We start from the raw sequence: 18394 nt of genomic DNA, 5'->3' as shown, positions 1-18394 counted from the left end.
TGTAATTTTTGAAAAGCCAGTTCTCCATAAGAATACATAACATCTGCAGTCTAATCTGCTCCAATATCTGCAGCTTTTGTTGTTGGTATCAATCAAAACAAAACACTTCAGAAAGCAGGTATTCACCATGTTTCATGGGGGTTAGCAGAACTTAAGCTTTCAAAGATAATTTTATATGGAATACTCATTTTATTGTTGTAATGCATACTGTTCAGAACCGAAGAGTTGACATTTGGTAATGCATTACCCTTTTCTTTTCGTGTTAGGTGAGCTTTGTCGGCAGATAATTCCTGTGCCATTTTCTTTCAATGTTCACTGGGTTCTTCACCTGTGTGCCAGAACAAATTTATCATACCCTCTAAGTCCCAGTTTTTCTTTTTCTTTTTATAAGATATTTATTGGAATTTTTTTTTTTTTAAGAAACACCAAACATACAGATTACCGTCACCATATAACATACAAGAATATAAAATAGAATTAACATAAAGAAAAGAAAAAATAGAAAAGAACAAAAGATACAGATTAAAGTAAATGTTGTTCACCAATCATAGTTTCATAATCTTCAGACTTCCTCACATCTCCCTTCCCTGCGTTCTCAATCTTATCATTACATGCAGCAATTTGTTACCTTATTTCCATTCTTATTATATAAATTTCCAATAGTGTTACTCCAAATTACGTCCTTTTCATTTATTTTCATATGTCTTACAATAAGATTACTGCAGCCATATTTCATTCAATCGTGCATTCTCCTAACATTCATACAACTTATAGTGTTTTTGTAGTAGATAGTCCTTAAATTTTTTCCAGTCCTCTTCCACCATCTCTTCTCCCAGGTCTCGAATCCTGCCGGTCATTTCAGCCAGCTCCATGTATTCTATCAGTTGCATCTGCCATTCTTCCAGTGTGGGTAAATCTTGGGTTTTCCATTACTTTGCGATGAGTATTCTTGCTGCTGTTGTTGCGTACATAAAAAAAGTTTGATCTTTCTTTAACACCCCTTGGCCCACGATGCCCAGAAGGAAGGCCTCTGGTTTCTTAAGGAAGGTATATTTAAATACCTTTTTTAACTCATTGTAAATCACTTCCCAGAAGGTGAAAGAATGTTCCTTCAGTTTCCTTACATTTCCAACATAAGTCCCAGTTTTTCTAAGCACCATCTAGAAGCCTCCCAAGTAAGAACCAAAGCCTGCTTGTGTTAAAATCAATAGCAAAACATCAATTGATTTCTATTTAGAACGATTTGAAGTCATATTGAATATACTGCAAGTGGGTCCAGGCATGTAGAAAAATGGGGATTTTGTCTTACCTTTACCTATTATTTCCTTCTTTGTGGACACAGGTGGTCTGCTTATTGGATTGCTCCTCTTCCTGACCACAGACAGGGCTTATAGAATCATAGAACTGAAGAGTTGGAAAGGACGAGGGTCACGTAGTCCAGCCCCCTGCAGGAATATTTTGCCCAATGTGGGTGTCAAACCTGAGACCAAGGGATTAGGCATCTCTCTGGGAGAGGGGGGCTTCCCATGGACCCAAACGAGGCTTGAGCAGTGCACTCCAACCTATCAGAGAATTTAGCAGTCCCACTGAATGGCACTGGGTCAAAGAAGGCTAATCTAGCCTGGTTAAGAGTTCTGGAGACCTCAAGAGCTTGCCTCCACTTTTCGTGGCATTTTGGTTGGCCTAACAGAGCTGCGAACCTAATACAGATTTCAGGTGTTGTTTTCCAAATGGGCCAGCGCCTATTTTGTTGAGAAACAGCGAGCCTTGAAATATTCAAAATACCCCTTTTCACATTTTTGTGACTCGTTCATAACAGCACTGCACTTCCCGTGGGGAGAACTTTCCCATTGACAACTTTGCAATCCCACTGACTGAAGAGGATCCAGTCAATTGATGCTGTGCGCAATTGTTGCTTACCAAATTAATTCCCTTTTATCACTATCCTAGGTAAAGATTGCTCAGTGACATCCTGCACCACACTGGGCAACATCAATTGCAACACCCTTTCACATGGTTTAACTCACCACCCTGACAGTTTGATGCATGTAGCCTAGTCTGGAAGACACAGTGCACCAGCCTGAAAAAAACACGGTACAAGCAAGAGCTGTTTTCTCAAAATGTCAGAGATAAAAATTACATGAGAAAATAGGTGGCTGGAATTTTCAGGGAACTGGCACCCTGATCCTCAAATGGTGGCCACAATCCAGTTAAGAGTTAGTCATGTACAAGCTCCACTGAAAGCAGAGGTGCGCAGTGCAATCTTATGCATGTTTACTTGGAAGTAAGACCCACTGTGTTTAAGGAGGCTTACCCCCTAGTAGGCTTATTTAAGACCAGAAATTTGTATTTGTCACTAGTAATATGCTTCATTGGCTTCAAAAGAACTTAACCATTGTTAACTTTAGTTGGATCAGAACCGATGTATGAAAATAAGCCTGCTCATTTTGGTACATGTACTGCTATGTGTACGTTTTCCTTACAAGTTTCAAAGCAAATTTATCTTTCATTATTTGATTCAAAGCGGAGGGAATTGACCAATTTCTCTTCATTTAGAGAGGGAGTGACTAAGACCTTTTCAGGGATGAGGAAGAACCTTTTTCAGCCTGACAGCCAAATGTCCTTGTGGACAACCTTTCCCGGGCCATATGTTGATTGTGGGCATGACCAGAGGCCAACAGTGGGTGGAGCAACAGGTGAGAATCTTACCTTTGTACAGTAGGTGACATCTGAACTATGTAAAAATCAGATGTTTATACACACACACACACACACACACCAAATACCTCAATACCAGACAAGCAATATGCCTTATCACAGTTCAAGGAGACATTCCAGCCAGGTGTAAATTTTTGTGGAGGATGCATTGTAGGACAACTAAGGGGTGTCTCTGAGGAAGAGCTGTGGCCTGGGGAGAGTCCTGAGGGTCAGACTGAGACATCTGGATTGGGCCACATTTGGTGTCTGGGTCTAAGGTTCCCCACCCTTGGCTCATATAATAACTGTACAGTGTTATTAAATACCAGTTGCTTAGTGAAGTGTTTTAAATGCTACAGTCTGGGGTTTTTACTTGTTCAGTACATAGGTTGACAAGGATAGAAACTGTGAGGTCATAGATGATAGATAGATGATAGATAGATGATAGATAGATGATAGATAGATGATAGATAGATGATAGATAGATATAGATTGATTGATTGATTGATTGATTGATTGATTGATAGATACACACACACACTTTCTCTCTCTCACACACATACACACTTGCCCAGTTTTTCAGATCCAGAGTCGAGTCCCTAAGGTTGGATGGTGCCTTCTATGCCTCTTTCTGGCAACTCCTGCAGCCAAGCTGCTTTCCTTTGGACCACACCAGCGAGGCCAAGAGGAGGGTCTTGTTGTCTCTGCAGCCCAGGCCTTCCACACATACTGCCCAGGCTTACGTCCCGGGGAGGTCACTTTGGTGCTGCTAATACAGCGGTTTGACTTCACCCCTGGAGGCACACTCCATTGTCTCTTGAGACAGACAGCTGTCAACAACAAATATGCCTGGATAAGAAACAACACTTTAATAACCCATGAGGCAAAACAAAACACTTAAAGGTACAACAGAAACCGTTTCAGCTCATCTGGTAGCACAAGTTCACTCATTCTCTGTCGCTGTTTGTATCTCAAGGACTTCCGTATGCAAAGGCGGCACAACTGCATCAAGGAGAAGGGCCCTGGAGAGGGAAAGAGGCCAAAGATACAAGCAAGGTATTATTGATTTCATAACACTTTCCCACAAAACACCGTCTGCAGCTGCATCACAAGGTCAGCTTTTCTGAGACCCGAAGCAGCTGCACTGAAACAAAACAGCTTTGAGTTCTCTACTCTCACAGTGCACCTGAAAGCTTCAAGAAATTCTTGTGTTTGACTTTTTCCAAATTGAGATATATTGTTCAAGGTCAAAAGCAAATTACTGCATAAGAGAAATATGGGCTGAAACAAAGACAAACAAAGCAACTGACTGTATTACGAAGGCTACTGCTAAATGGGCAATGGAATAATATAAAAATAGATTTGATTGTCTGTAATCTTTGGGTCTATAATCTTGGGGGGGGGGGGGGAATTTGCAGCAACCAATTATTGCCATACGGCTTTAAGATGAAAGTGAAATAGCAGTCTTCTGGAATACCATTGATTTTAGCTAAGTGGGCCATTCTACTTTCTCCAGCCCCAAATGGTGATAGTAGTGGGATTTCATCCTTGACCATTATCTGTGGAAAAGAGTTAAATACTGCCTTTACCTCAATGAATTTGCAATCCTTTTCTCCCCTTGCTGAAACTGCAGGGCAGGGTGGAGGGAGAGAGAAAAATAGATACAAAGGAGAAGGTCAGAGTGATAGTGCTGATTTCTAGACAGGCGAGATAGTCTATAGAACAGGAAGTTGCTAGTGCAAGTTCTACACAGCTCAAAACCACCCAGGAAGGCAATTGAATAACTGAACAACAGATCTCCTGGGGAAAATACACAGGAAGTTAATTGGGTTAAAAGAGTAAGATTTTCTGAACTTTTGTTGGGGGGGGGAACAACCTCAAAGCTGAACACGGGGAAAAATGGAAGGATTATCACGATATCATGCAGAGCAGATGCTCAGTGTGGCAGCAGCTTTTGTCAGCAAAAAAACCTAAATTTATCCCCTCAGCTACATTAGTGGTTGCGGGGGTCTCCCCTCTGATATAAGGTCAAAAAATGAATTTGATGGGAACAAAAAGTTATCTCTCTCGGCCCTGACAACCTTCATAGAGTAGCAGGCACAAACCGTGTCACAATGGATTTCAAGCATGGAGCAAAACATTACGCAAGAGTACAAGCAGAATACAGATCTCTAGGTCGCTCAAGTAAATGAACAGCAGGCAGAGAAGGGGAAACTCTCCTCTGGGACCATGATCCAGTGCTAACAGGGGAAATTGCCTTTCCAGCCTCAAGGACTACATAGAGTATAATATCTGGATGTGAGCACAGTATAGAGATTTTCCAATGATTTTTTTTTTAAAAAGTCATCAAAATACTTATTTACATACAGCCCAGTGCCGGATTTACATATAAGCTAACCAAGCTATAGCTTAGGGCTCCACTCTCTTGGGGGCCCCAAAAAAATTTAAAGGAAAAAAACCTGAATGTACATTTCCAAAATATATGTCAATGTGTTTGCATTATTAAGTTTGTTGTGAATAAAAAAATCATTTTAAGTTAGAACTTAACAATTAATTCACTATTAATATACTACTTCTTAATTTTATTTCACTATTAATATACTTCTTAATTGTATTTCAGTTCAACAATTACTTTGATAAAATGCATATTTTGTCATGAGCAAATGGCTTTAGATACTTTTTGGTCTATAAATTACCTATAGCATATATTCAACACAAAAAACAGCGACAATTCGTTGTTGACAAAGGACAGCTGGACATATAAAGGGCCCCGTTACCTTCAGTAGCTTAGGGCCTCATCAAACCTAAATCCAGCCCTGGTACAGCCCATTTCAAATGTTCAAAATGCTTAGTATATATTATATCACTAATTCTAGATGGAATGTCATATCATCCAATAACTGGTTTCTTATTGTGCCAGTTTGTGATAACCCAGAGGAAAACCAACTCTATCCAAGATCATACGTGGAAAACAACGATGCTCGTTTGTTTGTTTGAATGAATGATGTGTGTTGCAACAGAAATGTTAGAGCTGCCACACTGAAGTCAAACATCTCATTATGATTTAACGGAGCTGAGCACAGTCATTCATATCCACTATTTAGCTCTCATTAGCAGCTATGTTATTTATCTGCCAATTGCAAGATGAACGTCGTATTTTCTTACAAAACATGGTAATTAAATATGGCAACAGAGCTTTTAAAAGCCTTTCCTCAGTGAGATTCATACTTGCGGCCTTCAAAACATTTCACAATAGTATAATAACTATACATAGATAGCAAGAGTTAGGCTATATACATATTTCATCTTTTATTTATCCCTTGAAATGATTCCACACAGATGCAACTATGTTGGCAGGAATAGTCTACTGTAGTACATCAGGCCTATACAGCAAACCTTCTATGGCTTCATATGAGACATTTACACTAACATTACAAAAAAACACCAACCCACCATCATTTATATCAGGCATAGGCAAACTCGGCCCTCCAGATGTTTTGGGACTACAACTCCCATCATCCCTAGCTAACAGGACCAATGGTCAGGGATTATGGGAGTTGTAGTCCCAAAACTTCTGGAGGGCCGAGTTTGCCTATGCCTGATTTATATCATACAATGCATATCCCCTAGTGTCTGTATATAACATTTTGATCTAAGTGAATATGTGTGTCTAAGTGTGTAGACGTAGATATAAATATTTGCATAAAGAGTCAGACTGAGTTTACAGTCTCCTATCCTGGAAAACATAACAAGCACGATCAATATGAATTAGTTTTATGCTCATCAGGAAATATGCAAAAGGAAATATTAATTTTGTGTGATAAGGAGGGTCCCCAAATTTGCTTACAGATCTGAAACAATACAGTCCCACTGGTGTGTTTTTCTTTTATACTATCTGCTGTATTCTTTCAATGCAACAAATAGTATCAAATAATAATAATAATAATAATAATGAACCACATATGCACAAGAAAATCGAGTCTATTTTGATGGGTATAAATTTGCTGAAAAGAAGTGCATAACAGAAGGGAACTTGCTATCAAAGCATTCACATGCTATTGTCACACCAGATGATGCATATTGGCGGTACATCCTACAAGGCTTTTTCCCCTTCTTGGAGCACTTTCCCACCCAACTTATTTCTGTTTCATACCAAGAAATCCGGGCGTGGATACTAGTCTTTGAACAAAAATCGCAAAGTGTAACAAGGATAAAAACCAAGGTTTCAGAGTTACAAGAACACACAGTTCTCCTTTCTTCTGAGACCTGGATCCTACAAAGATGCCCTTGAATGCGTAACTATCGCCATGTGTACTCCCTAACATAACTTCAGGGTCACATTGTAGCATAAGTTGTTGTAACCAAGTCGAGTTATCTGCAAGGTTTTTTTATTATTTAGCTCAGATTAACAAGTATAATTAACAATGTGGTGGGAGAAGAGAGAGAGAAAGAGAGAGAGAAAGAGAAAGAGAGTGTGTCCTTTTCAAAGCTTGATTCAGCACCCTTAAATACTTTGAATTTGAATGAAACCAAGATTAATAGGCACCTTCTCTCTGCAGCAATGTCTGCACTAGCGTGTTGTTTGGAGGAACCAGGTCTGTTGGCTTTTTGCCCTCGGCATTCACAGCCCCGATGTCTGCTCCAAACTCAATAAGTAAATGCACTAAGTTAGCATTGGAGGTCTGAGCAGCCATGTGGAGAGGGGAATTCAGTCCTTTCCCAGTATTTGCACTCGCTCCTGGAGGGAGAAAAGGAAAGGAAAAAGTTAAAACTAGCAAAAGCTGCAGTTCCCCATATTCTTTATTACCTCTGGTCAGTTTAAGGATCATTTAAGGCTCATACAATCTCCTCCTATATATGCACATTAGTTGTTGGGGGTTTTTTAGTTTAAATTTCAACTGGCTTCAAGCCTGTTCACGGACTTTGGCCTGCAGCCAAAGCAACGTGGAAACTGAACACGCATGAAAGGATTCAGGGATGTTCACAAAGAATGACTGATGCCTTTGCACAGTACAGGTCCCAGTGTTCTTGACAATTAACCTAACAAGCAAATATTTCAACCCACGTAGGTTGTCTCAGGCAGGTGTTTGAGTTGGCAAGAGAACACAGAGCAAACTGTAGAAAGCTGCAAGGCAAGTTCACTTCTGTCTGCGCAAAATTTGTTACAGTTTAGCCAAACTGAGGTACTCACTCTGGTTTCATTAGGTGTGAATCTCTCAGTTCGGCAACTCAAACGTCCGGCGCGGCTTCCGCTTGAGTTCAAGAAGCTCTTGCAACCAATCAGAAGCCGTGCCTCGGTTGCCAAATATTTCAGAAGTCAAACGGTCTTCCAGAATGGATTACGTTTGACAACCAAGGTTTGACTGTATCTGTTATTCTACTGTGAGACAGGAACCTGTGCACTCCCCACCACCACAAGGGGACAGACAGACAGACAGACAGACACACAGAGAGAGAGAGAGAGAGAGGGGGGGGGGGATGCTAGACTAGAACTTCCATTATTCCTGATCACTGGCCATGCTGGTTGGGGCTGATAGGATTTGGAGTTCAGCAGGCTTCTCACCCCTGCTATAAGGGTATGGTATGTTCCTAGTGGCCTTAAGTAAATTTGCAATTTTAATGCAATCAGCGCAAGGAGAAGAATACCCTATGTACTCCTGATCTGAGGAGAGACTGTGGCTCAGTAGGCTTCTCATGGTAAAGGTCCCAGGTTCGGTCCCCAGCATCTCCTCATCGGGTTGGGAGGCATCTGACTGAAACCCCGACCACTGCCCATCTATACTGAGACAAATAGAGCTAGATAGACAAAAGATTTGGTTCATATAAGGGAGCTTCCTGTATTGCCATGATGGGGTGGACAGGTTCAAGAAGGGGCGTTGGTGGTTTTGTGTTTACATCGGCCACAGCCCCCTCTGAGTAAGGAGAACCTTGTTGTGGTGGATCTAACTTGTTAAAATATGAGCTTATTTATTTCAGTGGCTGCTGTCCAAAGAGATACCCTGGGATCTGTTAACACCTTAAAAATTCTGCAGGCAAAATTCTTGCATCACTGTTATTTCCCTTTTGGGGGTGGGGATTCATTCTTCCCTTGCTGTTTTTGGAATTCCCTCCCTCTACTTAGGTTTTCTAAAAACTATTATATACCTGTATACCTGAAGGAGCGACTCCACCTTCATCATCCAACCCAGATACTGAGAAGTCCAGGCAGAGGACCTTCTTGATAGTGGAATTCACCCTGCGGAACGCCCTCCCATCAGATGTCAAGCAGATAAACTAATAAACAACTATTTAACTTTTAGAAGACACCTGAAGGCAGCCCTGTTCAGGGAAGTTTTTAGTGGTTGATGTTTTATTGTGTTTTTAGTATTTTGTTGGGAGCTGCCCAGTCAGATGGGCAGCATATTATTATTATTATTATTATTATTATTATTACAGATCTCCTCAGGCTGGCTCATAACCTTTCTTTTGTGTGTGGATGATGTCATTTTGGCTTCATAAGGATCCATCTTTGAAGAGAGAGTTTGCTCTTGGCTTACAAATGAAGGGTAGCCAACATGGTGCTCTCCAGATGTTTTAAACTACAATTCCCAACAGCCCCAGCCAGTGTGGCCAAAGGTCATGGATAACTGGAGCTGTAGTCCACCATGTTGCCTACCCCTGATGCAGGATATAACATTTTAAAAATTACCTGACTCAAGTAATTTTTTGACACAGTCCTCTTGCTGGCTCTCACAAGCGACGTATAGTGGAGTACCAAGATGCTTTATGTTGTGATCAATATTGACTCCGTGGGATACAAGGGCTTCCACACATTTGGTATGACCTTAAAGGATTACAGGCAGTTTATAAGTCGTATCAAAACCAACCTGATGACTAAAACATTGTAGCCATGATAGAAATCAGCAAGGCTTTGCTGTCTTTTCAAAAAATTTCCAGTTTCATCCACTCTCTTTGTCTCTAACAATAAGGTTTCTTTTTCTGCCAAATTTTAATGAACCTATTTGGTGGGATTGACGGTTGCTGCTTCTGCACAATGAAATTCAAACAAACATTGTTTCCCGCATTATCTTATTTCCTAACCACCCCAAGAAAACAGGGCTAGCCCTCTTAGAAAGCCAGTGTGATAGAAGTTGTGCTCAGTGATAACACTAAACCATGGTTTATCATTATGGTAATAAGGCTACTCTCTTCCAGGACTTGCACCCTCCCCTCCCTCCTTTGGTGCATCTGTGAGGTAGTGATTGGAATCACTTTCTGTTTCAGATTAACTGCAGTTAGGCGTGTCACCCAAACCCTGCACTGTGGTTGATGCTGGTTAGTAAAAACAAACCTGCTGCATAAACCGTGGTTTGATTAAACATACATACACATCACAGGTGGTTTTGAGTTTATATGCAACCCATGCATTTAAATGAAACAATGGATAAAGAAACAAAAAAGAAAAGAAAAAAACAAAATAAAATGAAACAATGGATGCAAAGATTGTGTTGGCGTAAAGGCACATCTGCTGACATTTACCTCGCTTAGCAGCTTCGTGGATAGGTGATGCCAGATCGCACACGGCATGGGGGCTGGCTCCATGCTGCAGTAACAGGTTCAAGCAGTCTACACTGCCACTGACACAAGCATTGAACAAAGGGGTGTTCCAGTCAATGGTAGCCATGTTCACCTGAAAGGAAAAGAGCCAGCAATGTAGATGTTGCCTAAAGCAGTGGAACAAGCATTGGGAAAACAGCCATGCAAATGAATATTTACTAACCACCCTACCATAAGTCATTTTGTTGGCATTAAGCGTGACATTTTCGTCAGCCAGAAATAAGCATATGCCACCTAGCTTTCAATTTGAGACCTTCTTGCTGTTTTCAGTGCTAAGACACAGTCCTAAGAATGTTTGGAGCATTATCAGAATGTGGTTTGCTCACACCCTGTTCCCATCCAGCCAAGATCAGGGGCAATGACTTTCAGAGAGATTCCAGCCCCTGGCCTTGTTTTCTATAAACAAATTACTGCAATCAGTCAGCAGCAACCTTGCACAAAGCATATGCAATTCTAGAATATTTATTCTATTCTTAATAGATTGTCCTGGCAGTGATTGGGAAGGATTTTTTCCCAACCACAGATTGGTCAGCGACAATGAGAAAGTAGTGCCGAGTGTTTGTGTGTGTCATCATTGGCATGGCTCACTTTCTTGAGCTATCAGGGCATCTTATTTCTGCATGCACCCAAATCCCAGACATCTTCAAGTTACTCACATTGGCCCCGTGTTTTAACAAGACACTGGCACAGGCAGAATGTCCCCCTAAGCAAGCTTCGTGGAGAGGAGACACACAATCTGCTGTCACAAGATTCACACTACTTCCCTGGTTTAAAATAAAAAGAAAGGATAATTAGAGGCTGATCCCTGCATGAATCTGAAATGTTTTATGTTGCCAGCAGTGCAAGTCTATTCACTAATACTCAGAAGCAAGTCCCATTAATTTAAATTAAATGAGGTAAGTGTTGTGTACAGCATCACAGTCGTAAGCACTGGAGCACCCTTGGTCTCAGAGACGGTAGCGATTGTTGTTTCAGTTGCGTAAGTCCCACTGACGTGAGGAATGATTGGTTCACTCAAGGGTTATTCTTGATATGCAAACTTACTTCAACAATGATGCATCTGCAGAATGCAGATGTGTGGCTTCGCTATCTGTCTATTCCCAGTTTCCTTAGAAATTGTAGGGACCTTTTTACTAATCCACCATTATTAAAAGACTGAAAATGAAAACCTAGGAACGTAGGACACTGCCTCAGACCATTGGTCCATTTAGTTCAGAATTCCAGACACTGACTGGTAGCTAGTGATGGACAAATCTGTCAGCTTGTTCTCTCATTTTATCCATTTTTCAAATCTTAAATTCAGTGCTCGACATTTCTGCAGCAATGTGGGATTTTTTAATTCTCACAAAAAACCATCAGCATTTTCATGCAAATTTATCCTAATAAACACATTTTTACATGCAGTGTCGGCTAATATACATTTCTGTAAGCAATTTCCTCCTAACAGGATACCTTTTATAAATATAGAATTGAACACTTCCATCTAATACGTTCATATTCACATTCTTTGGTTGGAGAACTACATTGCAAAGTTCAGAGACTCTGCACAGCTGTTGTTAATATACTACTGCATTAGTCAGCAGTGCCATTCCCCACACCCATGTTCCTTTTGCAATGCCTATTTACAAGTAAATTCCACTCAGGAAGGTTCATCCCGATGCTAATGACAAGCCTCCTGTTTGCAGTTTCAGCTTGTTGATCTGGGCTCTGATCTAAATAGCCTTTGTAAATTTCCGCAATGTCCGTTTCTTTTCCAGAGTGGTGGGGGTGATACCCTCTCACTGTTTTCTCTTTTCTTTTTCAAACGGTAAAATGGCATTAAGTTTCAACATTTAAAAATGAGAAAAAGGAAGTGAGAAGAAATCAGTAAGTAAGTCTACCATCCTAACTTGACAGCAAATCCCATGGCACTCAATAGGACTGATTTCTGACATGGTTACAATTGTACTGTAAAACTCTGCCCCACACCCTGCTGCAATTCTGGAAAGCGAAACAAACACCGGGGGAATTAGATAGGGTCTATTGCAGGCTTATTAACTACTCGCCCCTAGGCCTGGATCAAAAGCAATAAAAAGTTCATCAATAAAATGGACTGAACTTGCAAAGAGAGAGTGTTCAGTTTAAAGGCACTGGAGCCCCGAAATACCGTAATAGCATTTCACCTGCTCACCCTGGACAAGCTGATGCTGCAACTGCATCTTATTGCAAAATAATCACTATAAATTGAGGGTGCAAAAACTTGGGAGGTTTACCCATCAAATACTAGACTGCAACAGTTAATAACAACATGGGTGCCTATTCAAAAAGTGAGTGGACACAGAAAGAAGTGCTCATATGGAAGCATCCCTGTTCACAGAATTGGAAGTCAAAGGCCATTTAGCCCACCTCCCTGCCAATGCAGCAAACAATTGTCACAGCATCCCTGGTAGATGGCCTTCAGGCCTCCACTTAAAAAAACTCTGAACAAAGGAGGATCCACCGCCTTCCAAGGCAGTCTGTTCCAGTACCAGCTAGTGGGGCAGAGTGTCACTCACCTGGCTTCCCAAAACAGGTTGCTACCGATAATCAAGGGTGTGTTGAGGTGGCAGAGAGGTCAGCATGGTTGCAGGAGGAGAAGTGTTGGACTGGCTCTGCTGCTGCATCTGCACCACGCCAGCGTCACCACTGCCTCACCTGCTCTGTTATCGGCAGTGACCTCCACATGGGAAGTCGAGTGAGCAATGCTGCTCCACCTCACCAGCTGCTACTGGTCTGGTCCATTCAATGATATCCTTCCTTTTGCCTTCAATACAACTTTCTTAATGGGATTCATGCATAGTGTTCCTCTTAAGCTATGCTACATGTTTATATATGATTCTTTTTTTCAGCCCACTTAGTCAACATTAACATGTAGCTTCCAGAAAGCTCCCGCTGTCATTAGTGGACTTATGCAAAAGTGAGATGGATAATCACCATTCTTCCTACAAAGAACAACTGAAAGGAACTCTTCCCTTTCCAACTCTCAACTGTTGGGGTGCTTTGTTTTTGTTTTTGTTTTTGTTTTTGTTTTTGTTTTGAATAGCTCACAAGACTACCATTTTCTGAAAACATTACATTTTAGTTCTCCTTCAGGTCAACACATATGTCAAACCTTTGCTACCTTACTGCATAAAATGGAGTGTGCCTTCAACAAGAGGCTTAATGAGCAAGGCAAACTCAATGTTTATCTCCCTAATGGTGCAGTACCTGATGGATGAGTTTCTTCAGAGCAAGCAGCCGCCCATGAATGGAAGCATCGTGCAAAGGAGACCAGTCAGAAACAAAATCTGCATTAAGAGGGGAAACAAGGCTTAAGAATGTGATTAAATGAAGTTATCTACTCTTGGTTTGGGGAAAGTAGCTCAGTAAATCTGACACTGTCTAAAATGATTCTTAAAGGTTAAGCGATATCCATGTGTTTAAATGTGATTACTTCATCCTTGCTTCAGTGAGCAAAAGCAATTGTGTTTTATTACCCGACCTGTCAACCTGATCTCAAGGCAATGAACTTCGAGGGAAGACCAAACTGTTGCATGCTAGAGAAACAGATAAAAAGTCAGTATCATAGCACATCCATTGGCATGTCTTTTCTTTTCTTTTCCTCTTCAATGATGATGCTTGGCTAGTATCCATATATATACTACCTTGATATACTCTCCTTGTTTGCATTACCCAGTAGGCAGAACAACAGATTATGCCAGGTGTGCCTGCCTATACTGTTTTTACTTCCCTTCCTCTGTTATTTCTCCTGGGTCAGATTTTAGCTGGTAAACTCCACAGAATAAGGACAGCATGCACTTTGATTGTTTAATAACAACAGCAGCAGCAACTGCTACATTCTGGAATGATTTAGAGACTGCTATACCATTCAGAATGTCATCATGAGAGAAGGTCCAGCTGCTGGCAATGTATGGGTTTCTGCTCAATTTGATAATAAAGATGCTGCAGTACCTATCTGTGAGAGGAGACTCCTTCTTCCATGTTTTGTGACAGATCATTAACCAAACTGCTAAACAAACATAAATCCTCAATAATGGCTCACTGGAAACACAGCTCAGCAAAACAGTGAAACCTGAAAAGGTATCAAAATACCCTCTCAATAACTTGTTCCTTAACTATTTTTTACTCCTTTCCATTTTTTTATCTCATCCATGCCCTCATACTTTTCTTTCAGTTCTGCTCATTCTCATTGACAAGAACTCTTCCAGGCCAATCACATTTATGCTTATATCATTGCAACAACCTCTGAGGTTAGACTGAGGCAAAGTGTCCTGGTTCACATACAATATTAAGCCATGGCTTGTTTACCCTAACTGTGGTTTGTTTGAATGTCCAAACCCATCCCAGTAAAATAATAACAGTTTGTTTTCCGCCAAAAAAACCCCGTAACTGTTTGTTGACTTATGAACTCTGCCTTGTTTTTACTATGGTTTGGTGTCACATCTGAACCCAACAACCTTGCTGAACCATGGTGAGTCTGTTCTCCTCACCCCTGACACTTGTAAAGCTAAAACGGCACAAGGCAAGAGTAGTTGGAAAACAAGCCAGAATTTGGAGAAAAGAAGGCATGGCTTGCTTGTTCACTTGCTTGTGACATGACTCATGGTTTGTTGAACAAAGTATGGCTTAGAATTATGTGTAAACACAGCCAGTAACTGGTTCAAAGTAATCAGTGATGTTCATGGGGAATCTGAACCAAAATCCCAACATTCCAAGAGTAAAGTTGCAATTCTCTACATACTTACCTGGGAGTAAACTCTATTGGACATGCATAGGGTTGCACTGTAGCACTCTACACATTTGAACTACACCAATTCATTGTGATGTATCTTAATCTGTGACAAATTAGTGAGGGGAGTTTAGATAAATTGATCTACTGCTCCATACCTAAATCTTAATTTCCAGCTTTTAGCCACAGACATGAAAAACATCAAATGAATATGTTATTTTTAAAATTATGAATGGTTTAACATTAGAATAATGGACCCGGGTGGCGCTGTGGGTTAAACCACAGAGCCTAGGACTTGCCGATCGGAAGGTCGCGGTTCGAATCCCCACGACAGGGTGAGCTCCCGTTGCTCGGTCCCAGCTCCTGCCAACCTAGCAGTTCAAAAGCACCCCAAAAAGTGCAAGTAGATAAATAGGTACCGCTCCGGGGGGAAGGTAAACGGCGTTTCCGTGCGCTGCTCTGGTTCGCCAGAAGCGGCATTGTCATGCTGGCCACATGACCCGGAAGCTGTACGCCGGCTTCCTCAGCCAATAAAGCGAGATGAGCGCTGCAACCCCAGAGTCGGTCACGAATGGTCCTAATGGTCAGGGGTCCCTTTACCTTTAACATTAGAATATAATACCTACAGGATGATCCACTGATGTAGTCCTTAGGGTATATATCTAGCCACCTGGGTGGTATTACCTGGTGCCAGTTACCAGAGGACTATGTTATTACATGCTATGGGTGTCGGACTTGATGGCGGTCTATTTTCATGCATTGCAGTAGGTCCAGGCCACCATCCTCTGCCCTATCCTCAAAGAGAAGTAGGTTGCCTCTAATGAGGATATAGCTCACCTGTTGCATTACCTATACAAGGTAGATGATAAATCAACAGTGTTGCACAACTGATCAGAATCAGGAGAGCATAAAGACTGTGCTTGGAGTCCAACTGTTCAAAGGTTTCAATAACGTTTGACTATGTAATAATGACAACCATGAGACCACAGTGGAAACACTAGCTCAGACAAAATAATTGAAACAAAACTTTTATTTTCTAAATGGGAGCTGAACTTGCTTAATTTGGGGGACACTTCTCCCTATTTTGCTGCTGTCACTTGCAAATCATAATTGAATAAGTTGATTAAATTTTGTAAGCCCTGGGCACCTCTTCTTAAGTAGCTACGTCAGCAGTTTGTTTTTAACATCCTGAAAAATAATATGTTATCCTGAACTCAGCATCAATGTCTCTTATCCATGTAAAAATCACCACCTCCCCCATCAGATCAACAGGGAAACTAAAAGGAAAATGCAAACAGAATTACTTGTCTGCTGTGAAGGATTTTCCAAGGTTACAGCCAGCTATGATCCAATCTGTATCTGCAGAACATCATGTGATAGAACCCTCGTGAGACTGTACCCAAGGAAGACTGTAGCTAAGTGGTAGATCACATCATGCCTTGCAAGGTCCCAAATTCAATGTCAGCTAAATGTGCAAGTGCCAAGTGATGGGACAGGCCTCTTCCAGGCGCTCAGAAAACATCCTGCTAGTTAGAGTAGACTGTGACCCTCCAGATATCGTTGGACTCCAGCTCCCATCAGCCCCAGCCAGCACAGTCAATGGCCAGGGATGATGGAAGCTGTAGTTCAGCAACATCTGGAAGGTGACAGGTTCCTCACCCCTGGAGTACTGAGTTCTATGGACCAATGGTCCCACTCAGTATGAGGAGGCGTCACATTTTCCATTTCAGAATGCAGGGTGGGATTAAATGTTTCCCTATGCCATAAACTTCCTGCATAAAGAAAGCTTCTATATCAGAGAGAAAGCCTGGCCATAACTCTTCTCTTTCATATGCTAGTTTTTCATGGACAAGGATGGGTTGTTTTTAGAGTGGGGAGCATTCAGGCTTGTAATTCTCCACCTGCAGGAGAAGGCTGCAATGTATGATTTTCTGAATTCGTTGATCAAATATGTGAAATGAATATACTGGGTGGAGTTGAATGTTGCATGAATGTTCCATCGATGCACTGCTGCCTGCCAGACAGAATGATCTTGTCCTCGCCACCCCCACATGCTGTTCTGACCCTCCCACGCCGTTTTATGATTCCCTCTAGGATTTCTGGTGCAACTGTGGAAAACATGATTGCCGCTGCAATTTGTACATTCCTCCATAAACATAACAGGCAGTGTGGTACAGCAGCCAAACTGTTTGCGTTAAGATGTGAGATAGCCAGGTTCCAATCCTCATTCAGGGAAGCTCCCCCATTACGTTTGCTCCAGGAAAACACCCTGGTTACACTGGACTGCCCTGCAAGAAATGCATGTACTGCAGATGCCACAAAGCATTGTGTATGTGCATCCAGGAATTCTCATTTCCCATACACGTGCATGTGGTTGTTTAAAGAGACATGTACATGCCTAGCCGCAATTTGCATATTTGCTGCGTGAAATGCTGATGTTAACACCAGTGTTTCCTGCACTGATTGTAATGCACAGCGCTGCCCTCGGCCATGAAATTCCTTAGTTGGCATTTGGCAAAGTACCCAGTCTTCTCATCCTGTTCTACCTCACATGACTATTCTGAGATTTAAAAAAATAAAATTGAGCTTGTAGACAGGGTACAAATGTAATAAATAAAAGTTATATCTAAATTAAGTCTCAGAGAACAGGCTTAAAATAATGACAGATGAATTAAAAGGGGGGGAAATGTATATTGCTATGGCACTTGGAAATTAAATAAGCAATGTGGATCTCGTTCCTCCACTAAACTGAATATTGAGGGTAACAGAAGTAGGCCCCTATCTATACTATATATTTGAAGCAGGATCATACAGCCACGGCTTCCCTCAAAGAATCCTGCAAAGTTTAATTTGTTAAGTGTGCTGAGAGTTGTTAGGAGACCCCAAATCCCATCATAGATCCACAATTCTCAGATTAGCTTAACAGTCAATTCCTGGTCCCGGAAAACTCTGGGAATTGTAGTTCTGCTAGGAAAATGGGGGTGGTCTCATAACAACTCTCTTAACAAACTATAGTTCCCAGGATACTTCGGGGGAAGCCACTACAGTGGTACCTTGGTTGTCGAACGTAATGCGTTCCGGGAGTCCGTTCAACTACCAGAACAGTTTGAAAACCACGGCGCGGCTTCCGATTGGCTGCAGGAGCTTCCTGCACTCAATCTGAAGCCGCGGAAGCCGTGTCGGACATTCAGCTTCCAAAAAACGTTCACAAACAGGAACACTCACTTCTGGGTTTGCGGCATTCGGGACCCGATTTGTTTGGGAGCCAAGCCGTTTGACAACCAAGGTACCACTGTACTTGCTTTAAATCTATAGTGCAGGTGGGCCCTACTCTATGTGCACATAGTGTCACTT

General features: G+C 41.6%; 1 protein-coding gene and 2 long non-coding RNA genes across 10 annotated transcripts in view; 1 reads left to right on the top strand and 2 right to left on the bottom strand.

Moving 5' to 3' along the window:
• LOC308474876 overlaps nt 1-3121 on the bottom strand; it is a 72031-nt gene extending 68910 nt beyond the window's left edge. The window contains exons 1-2 of the long non-coding RNA XR_013984985.1: nt 1134-3121; nt 248-358 (exon numbers count right to left, since the gene is read on the bottom strand). This is a non-coding gene — a long non-coding RNA (uncharacterized lncRNA). The remainder of the gene's footprint in view (nt 1-247; nt 359-1133) is intronic.
• Nucleotides 3122-3543: 422 nt separating this feature from the next.
• Nucleotides 3544-18394, bottom strand: part of ASB9 (ankyrin repeat and SOCS box containing 9) — a 19989-nt gene continuing 5138 nt past the window's right edge. For 5 of the 8 annotated variants that reach the window (XM_081003641.1, XM_081003640.1, XM_081003639.1 and 2 more), the window contains exons 3-8: nt 13519-13598; nt 10950-11057; nt 10216-10366; nt 9386-9520; nt 7244-7435; nt 3544-3719 (exon numbers count right to left, since the gene is read on the bottom strand). In XM_081003641.1, coding sequence (XP_080859767.1) covers nt 3595-3719; nt 7244-7435; nt 9386-9520; nt 10216-10366; nt 10950-11057; nt 13519-13598 — 791 coding nt within the window. In that variant the 3' untranslated portion in view covers nt 3544-3594. Of the gene's footprint in view, nt 3720-4286; nt 4325-7243; nt 7436-8343; nt 8474-9385; nt 9521-10215; nt 10367-10949; nt 11058-13518; nt 13599-18394 lie in introns of those variants that run through there. The other 3 variants (XR_013985781.1, XM_081003642.1, XR_013985780.1) reach the window with 3 other exon arrangements.
• The window catches only part of LOC308476170, a 9159-nt gene continuing 8859 nt past the window's right edge, over nt 18095-18394 (top strand). Inside the window, exon 1 of the long non-coding RNA XR_013985782.1 lies at nt 18095-18326. This is a non-coding gene — a long non-coding RNA (uncharacterized lncRNA). The remainder of the gene's footprint in view (nt 18327-18394) is intronic.

Source organism: Podarcis pityusensis, assembly GCF_964106645.2.
Source record: "Podarcis pityusensis genome assembly, chromosome: 4".
Taxonomy (NCBI): Eukaryota; Metazoa; Chordata; class Lepidosauria; order Squamata; family Lacertidae; genus Podarcis; species Podarcis pityusensis.
Note: the sequence above shows the minus strand (reverse complement) of the source record. Positions and strands in the feature narration are given on the sequence as shown.